A 27,759-nucleotide genomic window follows, 5' to 3' on the forward strand; every position below is an offset into this window, starting at 1 on the left:
TTTATTTACTCTGTCGTTATCTCGAAAATATTCGTAATTAATTCTGTTTCTTGAGTCTCTGTTTTGTTGAAGTATAATAATGAGTAAAAATAAAGTTATTAGAAATCCTCTGAAGGCTTTTAAGAAAAGGAGAAATGTTGGAAAGCCAAAGGTATGTGTTATTACTGTAAACAATAAAGACGATAACCAAGTGAGTGTGAACCTAACCTCTCAAGTACACCTGCCCATACCAGTCAAAGTGGGAAAGAAAATACTTCACACAAGAAGCTTGGTTCAATGAGTGAAAACTATGAATGTTTTATGGGCGAATCGGATGTGAATGAAATATTTGATATGTCGGTTCTCAAAGGAATTTTTTCAAACTGTGTAAGATGTATTCATTGTAGTGAAGTTAGTCTGGAACTCTCCATAATAAAGCACGTAGGACTTGCTAGTGAAATACAACTGAAATGTGATAAGTGTTCACACATGACCACCTTTTGGAACAGTGTTGCAGTAACTGCAACTGAAGAAAATGGTAGCAATATCTACGAACACAACATTAGATTTGTTTATTCCTTGCGTTCAGTTGGTAAGGGTGCTACTGCAGGTGCAATTTTCTGTGGCATCATGAATCTTCCAAATCCCCCAACCAAGTTTACGACCTATAATAAATTAATAGGGTCTAAAGTAGAAGATGTCTGTATAGAATCTATGAAGAACGCTGTGGAAGAGGCAGTAATGGAAAATAATGGTAACAGAGATTTGACTGCAGCGTTCGATGGTACCTGGCATAAACGGGGCACACATCTCTTCATGGTGTAGTATCTGCCACCAGTATGTATACGGGGAAAGTTTTAGATGTAGCAGTAACATCAAAGTATTGTAGATGTCCACAAAAATATAAAGGTACACATGAAAATAATTGCAAAGCTAACTATAGTGGCAGTAGTGGAGGAATGGAAGTGGTTGGTGTCGCCAGTATATTCCAGCGTTCTGAGGCATGTGATAAAGTGCGGTGATTCTAAAAGTTTCAAACATGTTCAAGGACTGAAGCCCTATGGTGATGATGTTGTAGTGCAGAAATTTGAGTGTATTGGACACGTACAGAAGCGAATGGGAACAAGACTTCGGCGACTGAAAGCTTCGTACAAAAAAAACAAAAACTCAGTGATGGTAAAGGGTTGGATGGGAAGGGAAGGTAAGGTTAACTGACAGTGTAATTGACAAAATACAGAACTATTATGGAATGGCTATTAGGCAAAATACACAAAGTGTCGACGAAATGAAGAAGGCTGTTTGGGCTCTTTTTTTCATACTTCTTCAACCGATGAAAATCCCCAACATAGCTTGTGTCCCAAAGAAGAAGACAGTTGGTGTAAATATAACAAAGGATTGCTAACTGGTGAAGTGTACACTCATAAGCATAGTCTGCCTCATGCAATAATGGAGGTGATAAAACCTATTTTCAGAGACTTAGCAGCACCTGAACTGTTGAAAAAGTGTATTCACGGAAAAACTCAAAACCCCAATGAAAGTGTAAATAGTGTTATATGGTCGAGAATCCCCAAGACTGTATTTGTTGGAATAGAAACACTTCACTTCGGTATGTATGATGCTGTTGCGACTTTCAATGATGGCAACATTGTAAGGTGCAAGGTATTTAGAAATATGGGAATGAAGATAGGTTCTAACATGGTACGAGCGATGCTTGCTTTAGACAAGGAACGCCTTCGGGCTGCAGACAGGGCTGTAAAGAGTCTATAAATACAAGCAAGAGTAAACAGGAGGAGGAACAAGAGGAAGCTGGAGGAGTAGTTTGCAGAGGATGAAGATAATCCATCCTATGGACCTGGAATGCACTAAAAAGTTAATCCAATCTTTGTCGCTCGATTCCCAAAACTTTTATTTTCTCATACTAATTACATGTTTTCTAAGGATCTTCCAAACATATTTGTTTCAAACTTTCAGTAAATGTTACACAGTACCTTCTGCATAATTTAACACAGCCTTTTTCCAAAAAACTGTATATTTTTGAATGTATAAAAAAAAATTGCAAAAAAAATGTTGTGAATTTTCATTACAATTGAAAAAAAAAATCATCTTTAATAACTGAACTAAAATTTTGTAAAATCCCTGTGTTAAGTTGTAGCCCATATTCCAATAAATAGTCTGTAAAAAGTTCAACTTCCTACCTCAAATACTTTGTGAGGAAAGATGTAATTTATAAGCGTTATTTTAACATTGCAAGTATAGGGCGTTCCGGAGCCCCTTGACCTTTGCTGTTGCTATTGACGGACAGTATCGTATGTCCTAGGCTCTTAAATATCTGCTGTCATTCTCCCCCCTCCCCACTGTGGTGTATTAGAATCCTGAATAAACCAACCCACTTAAAGAAAAATAATTGTTGTTACTTACTGAATACCATTCATACAGAGTCCACCTGAGTTGCCATTTCCTATACAGTGAAACCTCTTTATAACGTTCCTCCATATAATGTTTTCCTCTGTTACATCTGTTTTTTTCGGTCCCGACTAAAAGCCCATATAACCAATGTTAAATTTTCCTCTTTACTGTGTTTCCTCTCTTACAATTTCCTCCATGTAACACCCATACTTTTGGAACCCTGGTCAATTATTTACCTCTTTATAACGTTTAAGTGACTGGATGTAGACGCATCATTTTCAGTTCTGTGTATTCACAGTTTGCACCGGCTCGGAAAGCCCATGCTCAGCGTATTTCGTATGTCAGCAGAACAACCTGGTCACGTGACATGTCACACACATTCTGCTTGCGATCTTTTTGGCGCCATTTACTTTCATCCATCCACTTACCGGGCCCCATGTTTTAATTACAAAAAACTAATCTTTTGATACATTGATCATTTGAAATAAATATCATATTACAGTGTTGTGAAAATTTAAAATGTCATCTGTGGCACCATTTGTCAAAGCTGATAAGTGGTATCCCGATCTTCAGTAATGCCCTATAATTATTATTTGGAAGCCTTCCTCTTTATAGTGTTTTCCTCTATACAGTGTTCAGAATTTGTGGTCCCTTGAAAAACATTATATAGAGGTTTCACTGTAGTCTGTTTTCTTGATTACTGTCAGTCAGTGTATGAGAGTTGGATCTGATTAATGTCACTGTTAATGGCAGCTTTCTCATAAAATCCCCTATTACAGCTAGCTTTTATCCACAGGAAAATAACACTTTTACACTGCTTACATCATCCTTCCACCTTTTTGAGAAATATTTTTGATGTATCTCCGTCTTAAAAATGGCCTTCTACTACACCAATGCACGCCACTAGTCTTTCTCCTCTTCCTACATTTCTCCTTTTCCACACCCCACCCCACCCTCAACCCTTGCAACTCTTGACTGCCTCTAGCTATTCTACCCTGGCTTCACCCTTACCCCCACTTACACACACGCACTCACGCACTCTCTCTCTCTCTCTCTCTCTCTCTCTCTCTCTCTCTCTCTCTCTCTCTCTCTCTCTGAAATACTCTGACTATGGCTGTACGACTTCGCTTCCTTGAAAGATTAACTCAGCTTTTAGGTGGTTATTTCTATTGCAGAGCTTGACCCTCGATCAACGTCTGCCAGTAATACCAGCGTATGCCAGTCTGGGAAGAGTGTGCCTGCATGACAAGATGCCGACACGTCAGCAGAACATAAGAATGATAGAACTCGGGAAGTATCGCATCAGGCCACTTTATTACTCTCCGTATCCTGAGGTAATCTTCTTATTTTTATCCTTCCTTGTGTGTGTGTGTGTGTGTGTGTGTGTGTGTGTGTGTGTGTGTGTGTGTGAAAGTACATTGTTGAATGTTTTTCACTTGAAGTTAAAGGGTACCATTAAAAATACACCCTGGTAATCTGTTAGGTTGGTGCATAATCTAGTAGGATTTTGTTCTGCATGTTGGTATTCCAGGTGCTATTGGTTAATTTATCTATTGTCATTTTTATTTGTAGTTCACTCTCACTATTTGAGTTTACATATTGTCATTTGGAGTAGTCTTCTGTTTGAATTCAGTAGAGGGGTGACAGCAGCGGAGGAAGCCGGAAACATTTTCACCATGTGTGGGAGTAATGCCATTGGACAGAGCATAGCAAGAATATGAATTCTTGTCTTGACATGTTCAGGAAAACCTACAGGGTTTGAAGAAGATTGTTTAAATGCATTAATTCACAATGATCAACATCACTGTGCTTGAGAACTGGCAAATATGCTAAATTTTGATCATTCCATCATGCGACGTTTATTTGCAATAATGTACGTTCAGAAATCAGATGTATGCTCTAAGTCAAAATCATAAAAATCAGTCAGTGGCCATATATGCATCCCTGCTTTTTTTCCATCATCATCATAAATTGGCTCATGAACACCACTTGATTATTCGTACCCTTATTGTTACCAGTGATTAGAATGGTAACACAAGGAAAAGAAAGGGATGAGGACTAACAAAGCAGTAACTTGCCGTACAAACATCTGTGCGCATCGACAAAAGATAAGCTATGCATCTGGAGGAACAGTGACAATGTGGTATACTATTAATTGCTTCCCCAAGGCGTATCCATCATCGCTAATTTTTTGAAAGATTCCATTATGGCTTCAATTGCTTTTCATGCATGGTTGTACAATTTTGTGCTTAGGCAATTTTCAGGTATCTAAAACGGAAGCAATATACATTGGATACATTAGTGACACTTGTGATTTTGGTGTAGGAACAAGTCATATCTGTAATATACTAAACACATTATAACTTACTTTATGGGTGATTTTTTAGTAGTAATCCTATTACTCCATGTTATGCTCAAAAAATCTTTCTACCGACTATCCAAAAATGACGTGCTCCCAGAATAAAATAACTAATATTTATAAGTTTTTTAAAGAAATTACATATGTAATTACACCAGTGATGAATGGTAATTAAATATAATGGAGAAGAAAAGCCTGTCGAGTTTAATTAACAAATTTCTGTAAAATAATTGTAGTTTTCCTGGTGTTAAGTACATTAAAACATGGCTCTTATATATAAGAGCTCGGCAGCAACTGCTCGAAAGTCATGTGCATTATGCGCCTGGTATATCTACATATATGACTTTTTCCTACATCAAAATCACAAGTGTCACTAATGTGCCAATGTGTAGTGCTTCTATTTTAGGTACTTGAAAATGGCCTAAGGCCGAAATTGTACAATCGTACATGAAATAGAGAGAATGGCAGCTGAAGGCGGCATGAAATCTTTCAAAAAATTCATTGTATTGAAAATTATTGACTCATTGCTAATGTTTACTGGCAACAACTAAGATGCCTTTCAAACACAATCCAAGAATGACTACCAGGAAGACAGTGTGAAGTGATGCTACACTGTAACACCTGCCCTTGTTCTGCTTGACTGACAAACACTACATAGGAGTTGGGTTGGGAAGGCAATCTGCACCCATTTCATTCAACTGATCCTGCATGCTAAAATTTTCACCTTTTTCACTCTCTACGGAACAACCTACAAGGAATTTCTTTTCTGGATGAAAATGCTCTACAAATATGGCCCAGAGTTCGACTCAAAACCTCATGATTTCAACAGTCATGGAATCAAAAATTTCCCCTAACATTGGTATACTGTTGTGAATAGTGAAGTAGAATGTGTTATTGGTAAGTCTGTTGTGTTTATTAAACGTAAGTAAAATGCTGTGAACTTGTGGACCAACCCAATATATTCGGTTGCCTATCTAATGGCTTCCAGGAGCAACAAAAATTTTATTTTCAATCCTTTGCATAATTATTGACCAAATTTAAAAATTAAAAATGCTGTTATAATCTAGTCACTAAGAGGTATAATCTCATGTTAAGCATTTAACACATTAGAACAAGTATTGCAGTTGGAGACAATGAGATTGTCTTGAGGCAGTGTGAATCAATTCATGAATACATATACTATATTCATCTGATATTTGAGAATTAGAGCACTGTGTTGACTTCCAAAACACATTACACATAATTTCCAATCTTTACAAGGTTTTTGCTTGCTGGTACCCCACAAAATTATGAAACAAAAAATGCTTATTACTTTTTGCTGTTCGTGCGGTAAAACTGCCACATCAAGGGGATGTTTTAATTTATTACTTCTTTACTACTAACTGTATTTGCAATACATTTTGCATATTGTATCCACATATACCACTGAATGAACCTGCAAAATTATACAGCTATAATTGTAAGGCACACCATCCAGGAGATATCACATCATAAACAGTGAGATGTGTGAAGAAGTTGCTGTTAATGATGCAATGTCTCCTGAACAGTGAGCCATACAATTATAGCTGTATAATTTTGCACAATAGAATAATGTAAATTGACTACATTAAAAATATCAGTAGTCTTACTTTGGTTGTTTAAAAGTAGTACCAGCATCATTGTGTTCATCAGCTGAACCACAAACAAGAAATTGTTAGAGGCTTTGAGGTCCGATATCTTAAGTACTTTGAATCATTCCCCTTACTGCCCCCTCTTAGTCCTGCAGGTAAATATATTTGTGCATAACTTCTGGAAAGGATGTGGAATTTTTCAAGGGTATGTCCACACAAAATATTCTCAGAGTTCGAATGGAGTCATGTTTGAGTTAAAATTTGAGCTTTTGAAGACACTGAATATCTTCATCTCCTGACTGCTTGTCTTTTCGTGTAGAAATTATCTTGCTTAGTATTGGTGGAGTGGTGTGTCAAGGAACAGTGTGTAGAGGTGGGAAGTGGACAGTGGAGCACATGAGCCCCTCCATCCACACAGGCCAGAACTACTGTATTTACCTGTTCAGAATTTTCCCCAAATTCATCATTTGAAAGATACAGGTCACTTGCATTTGCAGATTAAAATACTGCTCTGGAGGTCATAGGGGTATCTCACATTCAGACATGAACATTGTCATGTGCAGACTTATTTTGAGGAATTCGGAAGAGTGACAGAGGAACACTATCAGCTCAGCTGAGAACTAGGTCAAGTGTAGGGAAGGGAGCGGTGAGTGGGCAGTGCATCATGTTGTGCTGCAACTGTGGGAATGTATGCTGTGTTCCTTGGCTTCATATAAACGACTACCGTGTTTAAACTGCAGTTTGCCTGAATTCTTTGTGCTGGGAACTAAATTGACTTTAATCTGCTGCTTTTTTCACTTCATTGGTCAGGTGAAATTATCATCGGTGGTGGTTAAACATAACGGTGTTATAGACTGGTTTAGGCACAGTCAAGATAAAAGTTAATGTAAACAATTTTCTACTTCATTGGTTTATCAAAATGTTGACAGTAGAAAAGGGCATAAATGGCCACCAGAATACATTGGTGTTATTCATATTTAGTGTTGTTACTGGAACTGGTGGGTTACATAAGGGGCTCTAATAGCACCAGATGTCGATTACTGTGAAGGACATGAAGGCGCTGCATACTCCCATAGAGACAGCAATGTCAGCATCTTATAAGAGTTTGAAAGGTTACCTTCCATTAGGAACATGGGTGCACTCAGTGACTGTCATATGATTTACAAATGATAGAACGCAGCAATCGATTGTCATTTTTTATGGGTTTTGTTTGGCAAATCTAGATTTCACTAGTGCCTAGCCATTATCAATGCATTATTTCATACTATTAGTGCATGTCAGTTCACGGTTGTTCAGACGTCTGTTACAGTTCTTCCAAGACTACTGTATAATGAATGTAGGCTTTGTGGAGAACACACAGATCGGCAATTGTAGAGTTTGAAAGAGACCTTATTGTGGGTCTCCACACACATGCCTTGTCAAGTTGTGGAATGACCAGATTTGGAGGGCATTTGGATGCGACATGTCGAATGTTGAACTGTGTAGGTAGGTATACTCATAGTTGAGAACCGGGTCGACGTCAAACTGCCAAAATGGAAAATCACTGTCTTGTGCACTAAGCACATTTTAACCTATTCACAGCTGCACCTACCATCCAAAAACAGGTATGGATTCCCTGCAACATTGTGTCATCCTGCACCACAGGTGGAAGAATAGCAGTGGTCGAATTAGATAATTCAGTCCTGTGCGTAGGCTTCTGTTAACATCCCAACACGAACAGCTCTATTTGGTGTGGTGCTGTGGCTGGGAAGCACGAACTGCTGATGAATGGCATTGCATTGTGTTAACAATGAATTGTAGTTCTGCACTATCCCAAATGATTGTCTGCGAGTACGGCAGCGATTTGAGGAGAGGTGACTGTACGGAGGAGCCGTCAGATACGACTTCGGTCCGAGACTGGTTGTGACTGGGGGAAATCTGGTGGCGAGTGTTACCTCTCATGTGAGAGTAGCGTAGTGCTATTTTTAGACAGGAAAATTATGGGTGTGTGTGGGACCGCAATCTCTGAACTGTACACGTGATGATGTAGTACTCCTGTGGTCAGCAATATCCCCAGATCTCTGCCCAGTAGAACACGTGTAGGACCAGCACAGATATCAGCTCCATCCCAGTGCCAGTATACAGGATATGAAGGACCAGTTACAACAGTTGTGGCCATTTCCTGAGTGAATGATACAATGGCTTTGACATCTTTCCCAACCGAATAAGTGCATGCATCCATGCCAGAGGAATGTAATGTTGTACTGATAAGTGGGCTCCTACTGCCAAATTCTATGTAAATTTTATTCTGTTTTGTAATAACTGCAATAACATCACATGCCCTGTCAATGTGCAAAATTTTGTTTCATGTCTTTCACCTGTTCTGGGTGCTTCACTTTTGTTCTCAGACAGCAAATAACCAGTGAGACTTGCAAAGGCATAATGCCTTTACTTCGTAAACATTTCATGGTGCAGTACGAGGATTTTGACAAGTAATTTTCTGTATGTTTAATCCTGTAATTTCTTGTATCAACAAAGATGTGGATGCCTTATACATACAGGGTATCCCAGGAGGAGTGGTCAGTATTTGGGGAAATGACAGAAATTATCATTTGAAGCAAAAAGTCTAGTAAACATGGCCTCTAAAGTGCATACCTCAGTAACTATGAGCACTTATATTTGCTACTATGAAGCACCTCTTCTATGAACAATGTGGAGTGGAACTTACATTTCAGGCCATGTCTTCATATGGAGCAAGAAGATAGGCCTGCACTACTAAGATAAAACAAGATTTCCTCTTGACATTACTTTATACAACTTGGATACAGGTTCATTATTAGTAAATTGAACTGTATGTTAACTTCTAGTGTATAGGAAGAGCTTAGGAAGACGTATGTCAATGCCTGTAAGCAGTTAAGGGTGTTCATTTCATTGTAATTGTATCAATGTCATAGCAACTCATCATAAATAAAACTGCACATGGTACCACATTTCTGTAACAGATATTACAGTTAAAGCTGTTTAACTGTAACTGAAATCTGCTACATTGTGTTTTTATTTATGATGGGTTGTCAGACTTTTAGGTAATTGCATTGAAGACAACTACACAGTAGCTGAAATTGATCTGCAACAAAAAGATTAAAAATTTATGAGCAATGCGGCCTGTACTCCTATCTTGGCTCTCATTAATATGGTTATGGAACACACGGTTTCTGATGGGAACAAACCTGAAAAACATTGTCGACAGCTTTTGATACAATTAACAGATTGATATTTGTGGTTTAACAAGGTTTTTGCATTTCACCAGCGCCTGTGATTACATTGTATGTCTAATTAGTGCCCTCTGTTCTAGTCTATCCCATCATAACTCTTCAGGAATGTTCCCATCACTCGTTAACATCTGAATCTTCTGAATCTTAAGTAGTAGGTGGCTGCCCAACTTTATTTCTACCATTTGGTATCCAAGCCACCATACATTTTGCAAGCTCTTGATTTTCCGTCTTTTTGATATGCCTTTACCATTTTAGTTGATTCTGTTGTATAAAACTAATAATTGAATTTTGAACATTCATTCTGTTTCTGATTGTTGGGTTTATTTTTTTCTTTCTTGATAATATTGCTGAATGTTGCCAGAAATCAATGTCGCAAGGTAATAATTTTGAAATTAGCTACCATCTGATTGCACAAATTTCTGAATCACATGTAATTGTGCACCCAACTATTGCTTTAAATATTCAGTAAGAGTACTGCGCAAATAAGAACCTGCCAGTTGATAAACCAATGACAGTGATACAGTTTGGTTAAATCCATCTGATTGTGATGAACATCTTGGTGATCAGATATGTACAGGGTGATATGTATATTTTCTTCACTGCATACAAACTCTAGGGATTGATCGATGACAGGATACGGAACAAAAAAGGTCTAATGGACTTAGGTTCAGAAGTGCACGGTTTCCGTAATAGACCAGTTATTCTATCATACATTGTTAGTCTACACCGCTGTACAATGCAGCCTCAGTTACGGTATTTGTTGAAAATGGTTTCCATGTGCCTCAACACATGCATGTGTGCACTGTAGCATGTTCTGTCTCTCACATTCACATCAGCCAAGCTGCATTGGAGCAGTGACGAAGGCAGCGTGAATAATCCAATGTCCCACAAGTGGAATGGACTCTGCGTACGCGACACTATTGAGGTGACCCCATAACCAGAAATCGCATGGGTTGAGATTTGGTGAATAAGCAGGCCACGGGACTGGACCTCATCTTCTGATCTGTCAACCAGGAAAGACACGATTGAAATGCATCCAGACATTACAGCCCTGCACACCCTGTAAGGTGATAAGGGTAGCAACAATTGTCAAGTAGGATTTTCCATGTGATCATCTGGCTTACCCTGTGCTGGCGAGCCAACTACCTGGTACTGACATGGGGGTCGCTTTCCATAGCGTTAATCGCATTTTCCTCCAAGTCTGGCGTCCGAACATTTTGGGTACATCCTTCATAATTTCCTGCTTCCAGAAACAATCCTGCCTCAGACAAACGGTGAAACAGTTGCAAAAATCGAATGCCGTGGTTGTCGTCGACAGGGATAGGTCTCCCGGTACAATCTTGCCATCTGTTGCTATTTACCTTCCCGTAAGTAAACACCATATCAGCAAGTTGTCAATTTCAATACAGATCCATTGTGTACAGTGCTGTATCACATCCGCTACAAGATGAGTCAGCAACAGAAGTGAATCACACACATTATTACTAATTACTGTGGCAGGCAGGCATGCTAGGGCATGACGTGAGAAAGAGTACCACCCTGTAAGAGGAAAACAGGCATACTGTAACTGTTGCTGCATGGTAGAGCGTGTATTAGACCGCAGACCCTGTAACAAAGTATGAATGAATAAATGGTCTCTAGGTGGAAATCGTGCATTTCCAGACAAAACTTCATTAGACCTTTCTTGTTCCGTATTCTCTCATCAATCAATCCCTAGAGTTTGTATACAGTGGAAAAAAATCACCCTGTAGAGGCAGTGTATAACAAACAAAGCTGTTGTGAAGTGTCTGTCATTAGTTTGTCTGCTGGTGCCTTCTAATTTAATGACCAATACAGCAGTGGTGCAATACTCTTATTGATTTGCAGAATGGTTGCATTCTTCCTGTGTGACTCACAGTTGCAAGCTTTAAATATTCTTGCTCTTTAGAATTTGTTCTCATTTCTCACATTTGCACATGAAAATTCTTCCCCAAGTGGTCATTCCACCAATAGTAACCCACACCACTTCCATAGCAGAGACATCATCATTGGCAGTTAGTCAGCTCCTGATAATGAAGAAAGCTCGATTTTGAGACAGAGTGAATACCATGAAAACTTTATGCATTCTGCAGAGAGATTCATTTTCTCCTAGTGTATATTCTTGCCATAGTGTGTAAACTAGATAGTCGTGTAAAACACAACCGGATTCAGATGTAGTACTGTTACGGCAAGTTTATGAAATTGTACATTCTACAGAAACAATTGCGTGTTGTGAATCTGCAGTTTGCCCATTATATTTGTTGATCAAACAGTCCACTGGTATACTGCCAGTTCATAACAACAAACGGGCACAGTATTTCAGTGATCAGATATATCACTACTGTCAGGTGTGCTGAAGAAGTGCATTTGCAGACAGCTACCACCAACCTGCACAGAACACTAGCATATGTTGCATGCACAGTCTCAGATGTGGGGTGTCTGTCCCAGGAATTGGAACACCACCTAATTACGTTCCAAGAAAAGAATGGCAGAGCAAATGCGCTCTTCACCCTACCAGTACAGTACAACCTGTGGAGATGGAAGAAATCACTGAGGAAGAGGTAGCCACACACTTTATATTGCACACCAGTACTTTGTAAGGAAAAGTGCGATGTGTACTGAAAAAGCACTGAGTAAGAACTGTGTTTTGGCCACCCAATAAAAGGTGGGCATTATTGGAACCATAAAAGATGACCTCAGTTTGCTGAAGGACAGTGTGTATCAGATTCTGTGGCAATGCTGCAAGACTTGTCTTGGACAGGCAGTGTGCACCATCAAAGATCGATGCCAGGAACACGAGTGATACACTCATCTAATGTATCCTAACAATTTGGCAGTTACAGAGCAGTGTTTGCAAGAGAATTGTGCGATGGAATGTGGACACACCAGGATTTTGGCACAGAATTCGAAATACCGGGGCAGTGTCATTAGAGAAGCTATCGAAATTAACACCAGGGACAAAGGCTATAATCTCAGCAAGGCTTAGGAACCAGCTCTGGGCCTAATTAAAGACACTCAGCAATACAACAAACCGGTGGCAGGGGTGATGTAGCAACTATGATACAATCACAGATGCCAACGTGCGTATAAGTAGGCCGCATGCACGCAGCAGCATTAACACACCTGACAAGTCTTCTCATCCAAATACTGTGTCCGTTGGACACTGAAAGGGCAGCACACCTGTGGACCATTTGCTCAATTGTTGGCTGTCCTATCTTTTTGTTAGTGAATGGAAAATAGCTTTATGTCCACCTCAGATTTATATGCTGTGACATTTCAAACATCAGCAGCACTTCAGTAGAATGTTATCTTCTGTCTTCTCTCTTGCAGTGCATTTGTAGGTGTGATAGTTAGGGAATTTATTAATGCACCACACTTGTAACAGTACTTATAAACTAAATGTACACAGATATTAATACAGATTTATAAATTTTCAGATGTTTGAAAAAGTGCCATGTATGTACATATGTGAATTTTGCCTGAAACCGTCAAAGTCAAGGAGACGTCTTGCGCACCATTTGGTAAGTGCTACTTGGATATGCTTCCATTTTGCTTTATAAAAAAAGAGAAAAATAAAACAATATTCAACAAACTTTGCCTTTTACTAGCATATATGCATAATGATCAGCACACTAGTTGTAGGTAACAGAGATTAAATACAGAGAGCAAAGGAAATTGACAACCTTGCACAGGGACTTGTACAAGCATCGGTTTTAAAAGTCAAATGGAATGAAAGGAAAACACTGGTTAAGAAGAGAATAAAACAGCCATGTAGCTTCTCATGAATTTCACATTGAGCAATCCATGAAAGAACGAAGGAGAAATTTGGAAACAGAAAAGGAATAAAAGTTCAGGGAGAAGAGAGAGAAACTTAGGTTTGGCAACATTGTACCTCTCTAATGGCAAATGACTTGGAAGAGCAGTTGTGTGGAATGGACAGTGTCTTCAAAGGAGGTTATAAAGTGAACATCAACAAAAGTAAAAGAAGGGCAATAGAATGTCGTTGAAGCAAATCCGAAGTTGCTTAAGGAATTAGATTAGGAAATGACACACAAAAAGTGAGTGAGTTTTTGCACAGCAGAATAGCTGACAGTGGCCAAAGTAGACACAATATAAAATGCAGACTGGCAGTGGCAAGAAAAGTGTCTCTAATATTGAACATAAATTTAGGTATTGGGCTTTTTTTATTCCTCTCTCTGAAAGTGTCTGCCTGGAGCGAAGCCTTGTCTAGAAATGAAGTACGTCCAGGTTCCCGGGTTCGATTCCTGGCGGGGTCAGGGATTTTCTCTGCCTCGTGATGGCTGGGTGTTGTATGATGTCCTTAGGTTAGTTAGGTTTAAGTAGTTCTAAGTTCTAGGGGACTGATGACCATAGATGTTAAGTCCCATAGTGCTCAGAGCCATTTGAACCATTTCTAGAAATGAAGTGTGGACTATAAACATCTTATGCAAGAAGAGAAGGGAAGCTTTTCAAATGCGGCACTAAAGAATTATTTGAAGATTAGATGGCTAGATCAAATAACTAACGAGGTGGCCCGGAATCAAATTGGGAAAAAATTAAATTTTCCCTAACCCAACTAACGGAAGGGATTGGTGGATATGACAGATTCTGTGGTATGAAGGAATAGTTTGGTAATGGAGGGACGTGTGGAGGAGAGGCATGGTGAAAATTGGAGACCAAGGAATGAATACAGTAAGGAAGTTAGACTAGATGCAAATAGCAGAGATGAAGAGGCTTGCACAGGCTAGAGAGGTGTGGAGAGCTGCTTTGGGGCAGTCTCTGGACTGAATGCTGCTGCTGCTGTTGCTGCTGCTACTACTGCTGCTACTACTACTACTACTACTACTGTACACCCTTGTAAAACAGGGTAATGAATTACATTTAAGTACAATGTAAGCCTTACAACTACAGCACTGTACCAGAAGAGGAAACTCCTGCAATGAGGCAATTTTTCTTCTTGTTTATCAATATGACTGCAAACATTTGCAATATCATGTCAAAGTATAGTTATTGGTGACACTGCTTCATTTGTAATAATCTCATACCAATAAATTGCACGCAGGAGTATCTGAGCAGTCTTTATAAATGTTTGTATTTCATGCTCTCACTTACCATGTAGTGAAATGGTCAGAAAAGATTTCAGTATGTTTTAGACAAAGTATATTAAACATTTGAAAGGTATCAGTTGACTGAACACTAATGCGAGGTCTTCCACAAGCGTATTAAGAATGTTCTTGATTCACCTAAATATTTAGAGGTTATGGTTCTAAGCAACTTGAATCTCAACAATCATATGGGAAATGTTGTAGGGCATGCGAATCAGATTTTTGTTGGCAGAACACCTTGTAAGAATGGACAGTCCACCAAAGTGCATAAACTACATTTGTCTAACCTCTTCCAGAGTATTTTTGTGCAGTAGGGGATTCTTATCTTATAGGATGACACGAATCAAAGTAAATCAGACAATGAAAACTTCAGGTATGAATATCAACAATATAGGAAAAGACAGATTGCTGCTTACTGTAAAGAAGACACGTCAAGCTGCAGACAGGCCCTAGATGCTGGATTTGGCAGTCGTGTGCGCGTGTACATTTGTTTTACAGATGAAGGCCGTGGCTGAAAGCTATGAGTGTCTTTTAATTGTGCCCATCTGCAATTTGATGCGTCTTCTTTACGGTAGGAAACTAAGTAAAATTTTAGAGAAAGGCAGCTTGTATTGTGAAATAGTGGAAAGTGAGATAGACCTGATAAGTAGGTGAGAACGAGAATGACAGTCATTAAAATGAGGACATTTTGTTGTGGCAAAACCTATCTAGAAAATTTCAGTTGGAAACTTTATCCTTGAAATGCTGCCTCCCACTTATATACAGAAGAAAATTTTGGTAAAGTAAGAGAAATTGGAACTCGCACAGAGGATTTCTATGTTCAGTTTCCCCTTTCACTGTTCTAGGTGGAATAGTAGTGGTATAGTTTCCAAGTAGTGCCTTGCACCATCTGCCAAGCACTTAAGTATGAATTTGAGTAGTTATAGTGAAGCAGTTTGGTTCATGTCGAATAGATGCTAATACTTTCTCATTCTCATTCTCATTAGGCTAAATGTGGCTTAAGGCATCCACCGGGGAAAGAGATATACCGAGAGGAAAGCATCTCATTCTTCGAAGTTGATGGGCACGTGTGGAAGAAGTATGCCCACAACCTTTGCCTTCTGGGAAAGTTGTTCCTGCCGCATCGCACGGCGGGACATTGTGGGCCGGACTGGTTCATCTACTATGTGCTGACCCATTCGGACTCCCACGGCTGCCACATAATGGGATACTTCAACCGAGTTAAGGAGCCATATGCGTACGTCCACAGGTGTACTTCTGCTGTGACACTTCCTCCCTACAAAGATATGGGCTGTGGCAAGCTTCTAGCAGATTTCAGTAAGTAAAATTGTTATTCCTTTGTGATCCTTATTATAAAGGCATTTTCATACGGGACATGAAAGCTAACATGGAGGTGGTTTGTGAAACTGTTGGGATTGCCCAGAAACTGTCACATGGAACATGGTAGTCAGTGTTGTCTTTGACTCCAGGTCTCTCCAACAGCTGTTGTTGGCTACATATGGAACGCCAACTGCACAATTTTTCTTCCAAAATAAACTTGAGTGAAAAAGCTGCATCAGCTGCATTATCAATTATAAAAGATGAAGAACATTGTGAAGATGTCAGTTGATTTGTAGGTTTTCAACATGTTGGAAAATACCTTTAAAAATGTTCAGTTTCCTCTTAGCCAAAAAACACTGGCAACATGTTTGAACAAACAAATTTAGTTAAAAATACGAGGGGCTTTCAATAAGTAATACAACACTTTTTTCTGTGAAAGCAGGTCAGTTCTATTCAGAATTCCATTACACTGTATTATTCCCAACTCTTGACTACAAAACCCTATTTTTCAACATTATATCCGTTCAATGTGACACCTTACGCCACCTTACTGGCAGGGTCTGTATGTGTGCACAGTACCACACTACTGGTCAATGTCAGAGCCAGTCTCGCTGCATCAATAACCTCGCAATCATCCGTGTACTGCTTCCTAGGGAGTGCATCCTTCATTGGGCCAAACAGATGGAAATTAGAAAGTGCGTAATCCAGACTATAGGGTGGATGAAGAGGAAGTGTCCAGTGATGTTCAGGGAGTTACTTTTGGGTGCACATAGTTAAGAGGCCTTCTCTTGTGGAGTAGTAGTTTATTTGCATATTTTGCATCAAACAACATGTCGAAATTATTTCTTTAAGTTTGATAGGGTAGCACATTAAACTTCAGAGTTGATTGTTGCACCATAAAGGAGGACATTAAACAGAATAACCCCTTCAGAGCCTCAGGAGACCACTTGAAACCGATGTTGTTCAGAAGCCATTAGCAATAGGTGTACCACCTAAGCCACATACCACTACCCAAAATCAGAAACAAATTAAGCCATCCCCGCAACCCAGGCAACCACCTCCTTCTGTTGGTAAAGAAAAAGTCCTCTGAAAAGTAGTTCAAAGTCCAAGAAAGCAGTAGTTAAACCTTTGGATCGGTGAGCTATCTCCCTTTCTGATGGAAACTAAGCTCTTGAGGATATGGACTTACAATTGGAGGAACCGGCTAACATTCCCCCTGACCTGCCCGGTAAATCACCGCCTCCGAGGGAGAAAGAAAAGAACGACAATTGCTAACCAGTGGCTTTGCAGTGAAATTCGAATGGATATTGCTCACATTTGGAAGAATTGCAGCTACTGGTCTGGGAGAAACCTTTATGCATCTGCTCGCAAGAAACTCATCTTAATCACAGACACACCTGCATTACGGGTCTACCACGCATACAGGAAGGACGATACTACTGGAGACAGAGCTAAACGTAAAGTGGCTGTTTTTGTTGACAACAAATGCCACTCCTCTCCTGTCCCTCTTACCACTACCATCCAAGCAGTTGCTGTGAAAGTTCACAGTGTTTTCTTTGTACATGCCCCCTAATGATGCTTTGGATGCAGATGCACTGGTGGAACTCTTCCAGGCACACCCATGCCCATTCCTTCTTGTGAGGGACTTCAGTGCACACAATGTGACGTGGGGCTCAGCTACCGCTTGCTCCAGGGATCTGTTTTTGTTCCCCAGCTAATGCAGACTCAGTTCAGTGGAAAGTGGCTCCAGATTTACATTCTAGTGACCACTTTCCAGTGTGGATCCTTCTGCCAACTAGGACGGTGGCCAACAGGAGACCATGCAGATGGATGATACAGAGGACAGTACAGTCGACAGGCTATTTTTGAACAAAAAGATTGTGCACAGGAGGTGGTGGCCCATATACCTCAGACAATGGCCTGTACCTTGGTGGAATGATGACTGTTGATTGGCAGTCAGGCGAACAGCTCTGTGGAACTTCACTGTCCGAATATGGACAAACTTTATGCCTTCAGAGCTGTGAGAGCACACAGCAAAGCAAGTGATAAAAGAATGGAAGAGGGCTTCCTGGAGGGAATTCATAACTTCCATTAATCGGTCAACTTCCACTGCGCATGTTTGGGAATCAATGAGACAGGCTTCAGGCAAGGGTAGTTCATATCCCCTTACGGCCTTGTCCAGTAATGGGGTCTTGGTACACACACCAGATGACATGGCTCAGGTTTTAGCTGAACACTTCTGTACTGTTGCTACGTCATCCATGCAAGCTCCTACTTTACAGGCATTCTGTAGAACTGCAGAGATGAGGAAGCTCAGTTTCTTCTCGTATAATGAGGAAGTCTACAACCTTCTGTTCTCCATGTGGGAACTGGAGTTGGCTTTGTTTGCAGCCACACTGCTCCATTTCCTGATGAGATCCATTACGCCATGCTTAGTCATCTGTGTCCGGAAGTGAAAGAAAAGCTTCTCTCTTGTTTCAATCAGATCTGGTTTGATTGACAGTACCCCATGAATTGGAAGGAGGCAATATTAATTCCATTCTGGAAACCAGGCAAGGACTGTATCACTCCTAACACTTACTGGAGTGTCGCCCCTACTAGTTGTATGGGTAAGACTCTTGAATGTATGGTCAACCACCACCTTGTCTGGCTGTTCGAATTCAGAGGGTCACCTGAGCCACTCCAAGTGTGGTTTCGGGTGATACTGTTCCACCCTTGACAATTTCATCCTAGAGGCAGCAATACAAGAACCTTTCTTACGCCAAAGCCATTTGGTTTGTGTGATTTTGACCTCAAAAAGCTTGTGACACAATTTGGAGGTACATCATCAGTCGCCAACTTCATGAATGGGGACTACATGGACGCCTGGTGCTTATGATCCAGTCCTTTCTTGAGGACCAGCATTTTTGTTATCGCATTGGCAATACCATATCTGACTGCTATGTTCAGGAAAAGGGGTTCCCCAGGGCAGTGTCCTCAGTGTCATATTGTTTGCCATTGGCATTTCCTCTGCAGTCAAAAGTCCTATTAAATGCTCTTTGTTAGTGGATGACTTTGCAATCTTTCACTCTTCCTCTAATCTTACATTGACAACAGGGTAGCTACAGCAGATCATTAGGAGGCTAGTCTGCCCCAATAGCTAAACGGTCAGCGTGACGGACTGCCGTCTCAGGGGACCCAGGTTCGATTCCTGGATTGTTTGGGGATTTTCTCTGCTCAGGGACAGAGTGTTGTGTTGTCTTCATCATTTCATCCCCATCCGGGGCACAGGTCGCCCAATGTGGCGTCGAATGTAATAAGACCTGCACCAAGGTGGCCGGACCTGCCCCGTAAGGGTCCTCCTGGCCAATGACGCCAAATGCTCATTTCATTTCCATTAGGAGGCTGAAAACATGGGCTCGGCCAACTGGTTTTCAGTTCTCACCCAAGAAGACTACATGTGTCAATTTTAACTGTGCCCATCATGGTTTTAACCAACCAGTGCTCACAATGGGGGACACTATTTTTAAGTTTTCAAGACAATGGGCATGTTTTGGGTTCAATATTTGACCTGAAATTAACTTGGCTCCCACACCTGAAAGACCTATGAACAAGGGGCTTCCAGTCATTGAATATTTTGAAGTATCTTACGGGAAAACATGAGGAGCTGGCAGGTCCCGCCTCCTGCAGTTTTATAGGGCATTTGTTCGATCACGTTTAGATTACGGCAGTGTGATCTACGGATAAGCCTGTCCTTCCTACCTCAGGATGTTAGATGATGTCCAGCAAGAGAGCATTTGGATATAGACCCAATTCAGTGTGCGTGTGCACAGGCTGGTGAACCACCACTCTGGATTCGGCAACGGATCCTTTTGGCTCGATAGGCGCTGAAAATATCAGTGTCGTCTCGGTCATTAACATTTAGTTCAGTGGTCCAACCCACCTTTGAATGGCTGTTCAAGAATTGGCCCCTTGCGACCCAGCCATTTGGTATAATGCTACAGACTGTCTCAAGGATCTGGATCTCTCAGGCATCAAAATACATAGCCAGGGATGTAACACATTGCCACCTTGGCGTTTTCAGATGCCCAAAGTGATTTTAAGCTTGACATAGTACAAGAAAACGTGTACTCCAGTTTTTGTTTTCAGTACTTTGTTTTCATCTATTTTAAGTACATACCACAGTTTTATTGTTATTTATTCAGATGGATCCCAGCAGGAGAATTCTCTCTATTGTTCTGCTGTTTTCCCTGATAGGGTTTTTAAAGTGCACCTTCCAGAACGATTTCAAATTATGATGCAGAGTTATATGGCATTCTGATGGCACTGGAGAGGGCTCACAGACATCACCGTACAAGATTTCTTGTCTGTTCCGACACTCCTAGTGCACTGCAAGCACTTCACCAAATGTATCCAGTAGACCCACTGATTTAACTAGCCATGACTCCTTACAGCGGCTCCAACACCGTGGGGAGGTGGTTATCTGGCCACATTGGGATACGGGGCAACAGCATGGCCGACAGTCGCCAAGGAAGCATGTTGGGATAGTGCTGTCCATCAACATCTCATCCTGTTGCACGCCATCATCTAATTTTCTAAGATGCATCATGCATCATTGGGAGACTGAATGGTTGGAGGTGACAGACAAACTGCAGTTGTTCAAAACAACCACAAAGGCTTGGCAGACTTCATGTGAGCCTCGCCACTGGAAGGAGGTTTTCCTTACCAGACTGCGCATCGGGCATACCCCTTTAGCACATGGCTTCCTCTTCCGGTGGGAGAATCCATCTCTCCGTGAAGTTTGTGGCTCAGTGCTTGTAGTTCCACATATTGTGGCTATGTGTGTCCTATATACTGATATCAGAGTAGCCCTCAGTCTCGCTGGAGATCTGCCCGCCTTCCTCGCAGATACCAGTACCAGTTCTACACAGGTGGTGAAAATTTTGTGAACTGTCAGGCCTCATACCTAAATTGCTGGGGGAAGGGCAGCAGACTTTAATTCATTATAAACTGCATGTGGGTACAGCCTTTGTCCTCACCCATGAGATCTGCAAGCTGACTTTTTGTCTGGGTGATGATAACCATGATGTAGAGTGCCACCAAGTCGTCGTCGTCGTCGTCATCATCATCGTCAAGTCTCGCAATTTACTAACCACTGCACAGTGTGGATTTAGTGTGCCGCCCCATTCACTTTGTACCCACTACGCTCAACCTTTGACAGTCCACCATTTCTTGAAGGAATGCCCTTTTTTAACCCCTTACATTCTTGTCGTGTGGACCATCCTTTTTGAAAGTATTTTTATGGAGTGTAGCAATGTAAGGAAGTGAAACATGGACGATAAATAGTTAAGACCAGAAGAGAATAGGAGCTACTGAAATGTGGTGTGACAGAAGAATGCTGAAGATTAGATGGGTAGATCACATAACCAATGAGGAGACTGAACAGAATTGGGCAGAAGAGGTATTTGTGTCACAAGTTGACTAGAAGAATGGATCAGTTGGTAGGATATGTTGTGGGGCATCAAGGGATTACCAATTTAGTATCGGAGGGAAGTGCGGAGGGTAAAAATCATAGGAGATGGAGATGAGTACACTAAGCAGATTCAGAAGAATGTAAGTTGCAGTAGTTACTCAGAGATGAAATGGCTTGCACAGGACAGAGTAGCATGGACAGCTGCATTAAACCAGTCTCTTGACTGAAGAAGAAGAAGAAGAAGAAGAAGAAGAAGAAGAAGAAGACCTAGTTTGTGTTTGCCGTCTGAGCTATCGGCAGTTTTAGTGAACGACACATGGGCTGTTGACTGCGTTTGACTTCTATCCATTGTGGCAATGTGGTGAAGGCCATTTAATTTTTAGTCCAGGACCTCTGTTTCTCTGTGGCGTATTTTATAGACCTTTCTCCATGTCCCTGTTTTTAATTGTCTTCTCTTGTTGTTTGGCATTAATGTGTAGTCGTTTTAACTCCTCTTTGTCTTTGTATTGTACAGTTCTGATACAGGTGTATATGACCCTAGTTGTTTTTGTGCCCTAAAACAAAACAAAAGTGGAGATGTGGACGTATCACATTCATCATGTCGTTTCATATTTCTTAGTGCATTATGGAAATCCAGTAGGACTTTGTGCATTTTTCCACACATACAAATGCTTCAGAACAGGAAATCCTGCATTGTGATGACAAAATGTCTCACACATCCACGTTAGCTTTCGTGTCCAATATGAGAACAGCTGAACCCAACTGCTTGTTTTATTCTTGTGTTCACTTGCATAAATATAATTTGGTATCTGCACAAAAATAGAATGAACTTTAGCTCATATGCCTCGAAAATAGGCTGACTGCTCTGTTGTTTCTATTGACAAAGCTCATAAACCTCACTGTGTCTTTTATGGGGAATACTGCTGTGTGCAAATTTTTTTGTTATTTCCTTTAATTTTAGTTTTGAACACATCAGTCTTCAGGCTGGTTTGACACTGCACACACTCCCCCCCCCCCCCCCCCCCACCCCCCCACCCCCCACCCCCACCCCGCCCCCAATTCTTTGGTAATCTTTTCATGTCTTTGCAAGTGTTAAACCTAATATTTTCTGTAATGTTTTAAATATTTTAATTTTTGTCTACTCCCGTTATTTTTCCCCTTCTGCTACCCCTTTGTGTCAGATTCACTGCTGTATGCAGGTGGCCTATAACCTGTCTCCCCCTTTTTGTATATTTTCCCCATACATATTATTTCTAGTACTTCTACTTTCACACTTTATTTGTCCACTCAATTTTTAGCATTACATCACCAGATGGAACTTTGGGACACAGCGTTCACCGAAAGCCGACGCACACAGATTTGTATCTGCACCCTAAGAGTTGTCATCCACCACACCAACGTAGTGGCGTGCTTAGGACTTTGGTACGGAGAGCATATGCCATTTCCGACGCAGACAGCTTAACCCAAGAACTTGAGCATTTGATGACTGTTTTTAAGGAAAATGGATACACCGAGAAACAGATTCGTCGGGCTATGGAATTTGGACCGTCTCCGGAGGTGTCCAATGAGGAACATAGATCTGTGGCCTTTCTTCCTTATGCTGGAGACTTATCGTTTAAGATTGGACGAATTTTAAGGAGTTTTAACATTAAGAGTGTGTTCCGTCCACCCTCTAAGATTAGGGCTCTGCTCGGCTCTGTGAAGGATGATTTGGGGCTTAGGAAACCTGGGGTGTACAAAATCCCGTGTCAATGTGGGAAAGCTTACGTTGGCCGTTCTATTCGCTCAGTGAATGACAGGTGTGTGGAACATCGCCGTCACACGAGGCTACAACAGCCGGAAAAATCGGCCGTAGCAGAACACTGCCTGAATGAGACACACAAAATGAAATTTGAGGAAACTGTTGTAATTGCCAACATTTCCGGTTTTTGGAATAGTGTGTATAAAGAGGCGATCGAAATTAAGTTGGCTGATAATTTAATCAACAGGGACAATGGGTTTCCTCTTAGCAGAACGTGGAATCCTGTATTATCTCGCATCAAAACTGAACGTTCTTCGGTGTGGCCTTGATTGCGATATATCGTTGCCAGCAGTGTTTCACTAAGGGCGGCGCCACCTCCCTGTTTTGGAAGTCAGAAACCGTGATAGGCGGCGCATGCGCCGTGTACTGAACGGTGACCTATATAGGACGTCGAATTGCAATCTTGCGTCAGTTCTCAGTGGGACTCATCAGCAGAAGCAGCATTTCCTGAAGATGGCTAACAGTTGGATCGCCGAAATATCGAGTCAAGTTGATTTTAGGATCCGGCAGCAAACCCGAAAAGACTTTCAAGACATTTTCCCATCTATTTGTCACTGCCACAGTGTCATTCTTCTGGGCGCCTGCCCCGCTGGGCTCTCCATAGGGCTGACTGGGCAGCTTTTACTTCCGCTGCAACCATTGAGTCTCCCCCACAGGGTGACATTGACAAGGTGGTCCGCGTGTTAACCACGTCAATTATTTCGGCAGCCGAGGCTGCCATCCCCCGCTCTTCTGGCCTCCCTTGGAGGAAGGCTGTACCCTGGTGGTCGCCGGAGATTGCTGAGGCTATTCGCGACCGTCGGCGGGCTCTCCAGCGTCATAGGCGGCACCCGTCTCTCGAGGCCCTCATCGCCTTTAAGAGGCTCCGTGCCTTGGCCCGTCGTCTTATTGCACGGCGTAAGCAGGAGTGCTGGGAGAGGTATGTCTCATCCTTGGGTTCCCATGTCTCCCCCTCGCTCGTGTGGTCCTGGATTCGGCGGATTTATGGATACCAGACCCCTATGGGTGTCCCTGGGCTCTTCTTGGACGGCGCTGTCTGCACGGACGCTGCCGCCATTGCTGAACGGCTTGACGTGCACTTTGCTCAGAGCTCTGCGACTGCATCTTATCCCCCCGCCTTTCGCTCTCTAAAGGAGCGAGCCGAGCGGACGCCGTTCTCATTCCACACGCGTCGTTCTGAAAAATACAATGCTCCTTTCAGCGAGAGGGAATTCCTTGCTGCCCTCGCCGATTGCCCTGATACAGCACCAGGACCAGACTGCATCCACGTGCAGATGCTGAAGCATCTCTCCAGGGACTGCCAGAGACACATTCTCACGATATTTAATCGCATTTGGAGCGGAGGCATGTTCCCATCGCAATGGCGAGAGGGTGTTGTTGTCCCCATCTTGAAGCCTGGTGCGGACCCACTGGCGGTGGACAGCTATCGTCCCATTACCCTCACCAACGTTTTGTGCAAATTGCTCGAACGTATGGGGGGGCGGTGTTTGTGTTGGGTCCTTGAGTCGCGCGGTCTCCTCGCTCCATCCCAGGGTGGCTTCCGTCGGGGCCCGTCTGCCACGGACAATTTGGTGCGGCTGGAATCTGCTATCCGTACGGCCTTTGCCCGACGTCAGCATCTCGTTGCTGTATTTTTCGATCTGCGGAAGGCGTATGACACCACATGGAGGCATCACATCCTCGCCACTTTGCATGAGTGGGGTCTTCGTGGTCGGCTCCCGGCTTTTCTTCAAACCTTTTTATTGCGCCGCTCTTTCCGGGTGCAAGTCGGTGCCGCTTCTAGTTCATCTTATATACAGTAAAATGGGGTCCCGCAGGGCTCGGTGTTGAGCGTCTCCTTATTTCTAGTGGCCATTAATGGTCTGGCTGCAGCCGTGGGGTCGTCAGTGTCTCCTTCTTTGTATGCCGACGACTTCTGCATCTCATTTAGCTCCACGACTACGGGAGTAGCCGAACGCAGGCTGCAATTCGCCATTCGCAAGGCAGCATCATGGGCTCTGACTCATGGTTTTCAGTTCTCTGCAGCCAAGACTCGAGTTATGCACTTCTGCAGGCGTTGGACGGTCCACCCTCATCCTGAACTTTACCTCGACGGCCACCTGCTTGAAGTGGTGGACACTTGCCGCTTCTTGGGACTCGTGTTTGATGCCCGGCTCACATGGGTTCTTCATATTACTCAGCTGAAGCAAAAATGCTGGCGGCACCTCAACGCCCTCCGCTGCCTTAGCCACACGTCTTGGGGTGCAGATCGCTGCACGCTGCTGCGATTGTACAGAGCCCTTGTGCAGTCCTGGCTTGATTATGGGAGCCTGGCCTATGGGTCTGCATCACCCTCAGTGTTGAAGTTGATAGACCCCATACACCACTGTGGGGTTCGGCTTGCAACTGGCGCTTTTCGCACCAGTCCCGTGGATAGTCTACTGGTGGAGGCCGGGGTTCTCCCGCTGCGGATTCGCCGCCATCGTCTGCTCGCCGACTATGCTGTCCACGTGCATTGCTCGCCAGGCCATCCCAATCGTCGCCTGCTTTTCCCTGCATGGTCCTCCATCTGCCCGAACGGCGACCTAAGTCTGGGATTTCCGTAGCTGTCCGCGTCCGGTCCCTGCTGTCGGAACTGGGGTCATTCCCTCTTCTGCCTCCCTTCCGGGTCCGTGCACCTACGCCCCCCCTGGTGTTTGCCCCAGCCGTCCGTCCGTCTGGACTTGGCACAGGGACTCAAGGACTCGGTTCCGCCTGTGGACCTCTGTCGCCGTTTTCTTGCGCTCCTCGCCTCATTTCCGGGCTGTGAGCCTGTCTACACTGATGGTTCCCTGGTTGATGGTTGCACTGCCTACGCTTTTGCTCACGCTGCCCATGTTGAGCAACGCTCCTTGCCGGCTGGCTGCAGTATTTTTACTGCAGAGCTGGTGGCCATCTTGCGCACTCTTGAGCATATGCGTTTCTGCTCAGGTAGGTCCATCGTCATCTGCAGTGACTCCCTGAGCAGCCTTCAGGCCATCGACCGCTGCTATCCCTCCTCTCCTCTGGTGTCCTCTATTTAGGAGTCTGTTTCCGCCATTGCCCGTTCTGGTCGTTTGGTGGTCTTGGTTTGGATGCCAGGTCATGTTGGCATCCCGGGGAACGAACGTGTTGACAGGCTGGCCAAAGGGGCGATCGACGCCCCAGCTTTGGAGATCGGCCTCACAGCTCGCAATCAGCAGCTGGTGTTGCGCCGTAAGGTGCTTGGGGTGTGGTCTGCTGAGTGGCGAGGCATGACAGCGCCTAATAAACTGCGGGCTGTCAAGGAGAAGACCGATGTGTGGCGCTCCTCCCTGCGGTCTTCCCGCAGGGACTCTGTTATCCTGTGTCGGCTGCGCATCGGCCATACATACCTGACGCACGGCCATCTTTTGCGTCAGGAGGATCCCCCCGTGTCAGTGTGGGTCCCGGCTGACGATCGCCCACATTTTATTGGAGTGTCCCCGACTGCACACCCTTCGGCAGTCTTTTAATCTCCCGGGCACTTTGCCTTTGGTTTTAAGCGACAATGCCTCTGTGGCTGATGAAGTTTTAAATTTTATCCGTGGTAGTCCTTTTTATGGTTCCATTTAGGGAGGTCCTGCTCCTTTCCCTTTGTGTGTCTCTTTTCCTCGAGTCTCTCGTATTTGGTTGCAGATTTTAGTGTGTCGTCGGTTGGTTGACTCTTTCCCTTTTTTGTTGTCGTGGTCAGTCAACCAGTCTCCGGCCATCTTCTTTTCTTCTGTTTCTTTTTGTCTGGTGTTCATCTGTACTCTTCGTGTCTGTCGTATTCATTACCGCATTTGTGTTCTTTTAGGGCCTGGGGGGGGAGTATCCTTCCCCTTGGGGTTTTACCTGCTTCGTGCATTATTGTCTCGCCTGTTTTTGGAATGGGGGACTGATGACCTTAGCTGTTTAGTCCCCCCTTCAACATCCCAACAACCACCACCACCACCGATATTGTGGCAAAGTATAATGCTTCGTAGAAGTGTTGAGGAGGTTCCGGTAACCTGGCAAGGAAGCCTCATTCGAGGAAACTCTCAATACGAACTGTGGCAGTTGTCAAAAAGGTTCAAGCACTGATTTTGGAAGACCTGGGTCAGTTGCTGAGGAAACAGGCATTAATGTCGAACATCGAGTGAACAATGTGTCGGATGGCGGAGGAAGACCTTGTAGGAGCCATTTAGTCCAAAGCTGGCTATCGGATAATGTTGACATGTTCTGGCCAAAGTAGTTTTGGCCCCCGAATAGCCCAGATTTGAGCCCCCTTGACTACTATGTTTGGAGTGCAGTCAAGAGCTACCAACAAGATGAGACACCAAATCTCGCATCTCTGCACACTCCTATTGAAGCAGCATCCGTGAATATGGACATCGCTGTTTTAAAGAGTGTGTGTGATCAGTTCAGAACAAGATTGGAGGCACTCATTGTGGCTGAAGGGGGTTACATTGAGTAATATTA

The 27,759-nt window shown here is 42.9% G+C and overlaps 1 protein-coding gene across 3 annotated transcripts in view; it reads left to right on the top strand.

Moving 5' to 3' along the window:
* The window catches only part of LOC124717120 (histone acetyltransferase Tip60-like), a 105,235-nt gene that overhangs the window by 35,694 nt on the left and 41,782 nt on the right, over window positions 1–27,759 (top strand). For all 3 annotated transcript variants that reach the window (XM_047243850.1, XM_047243849.1, XM_047243851.1), the window contains 3 exons: window positions 3,561–3,719; window positions 13,061–13,144; window positions 15,715–16,045. In XM_047243850.1, coding sequence (XP_047099806.1) covers window positions 3,561–3,719; window positions 13,061–13,144; window positions 15,715–16,045 — 574 coding nt within the window. The remainder of the gene's footprint in view (window positions 1–3,560; window positions 3,720–13,060; window positions 13,145–15,714; window positions 16,046–27,759) is intronic.

The sequence above is a fragment of the Schistocerca piceifrons genome, chromosome 9 (assembly GCF_021461385.2).
Source record: "Schistocerca piceifrons isolate TAMUIC-IGC-003096 chromosome 9, iqSchPice1.1, whole genome shotgun sequence".
NCBI lineage: Eukaryota > Metazoa > Arthropoda > Insecta > Orthoptera > Acrididae > Schistocerca > Schistocerca piceifrons.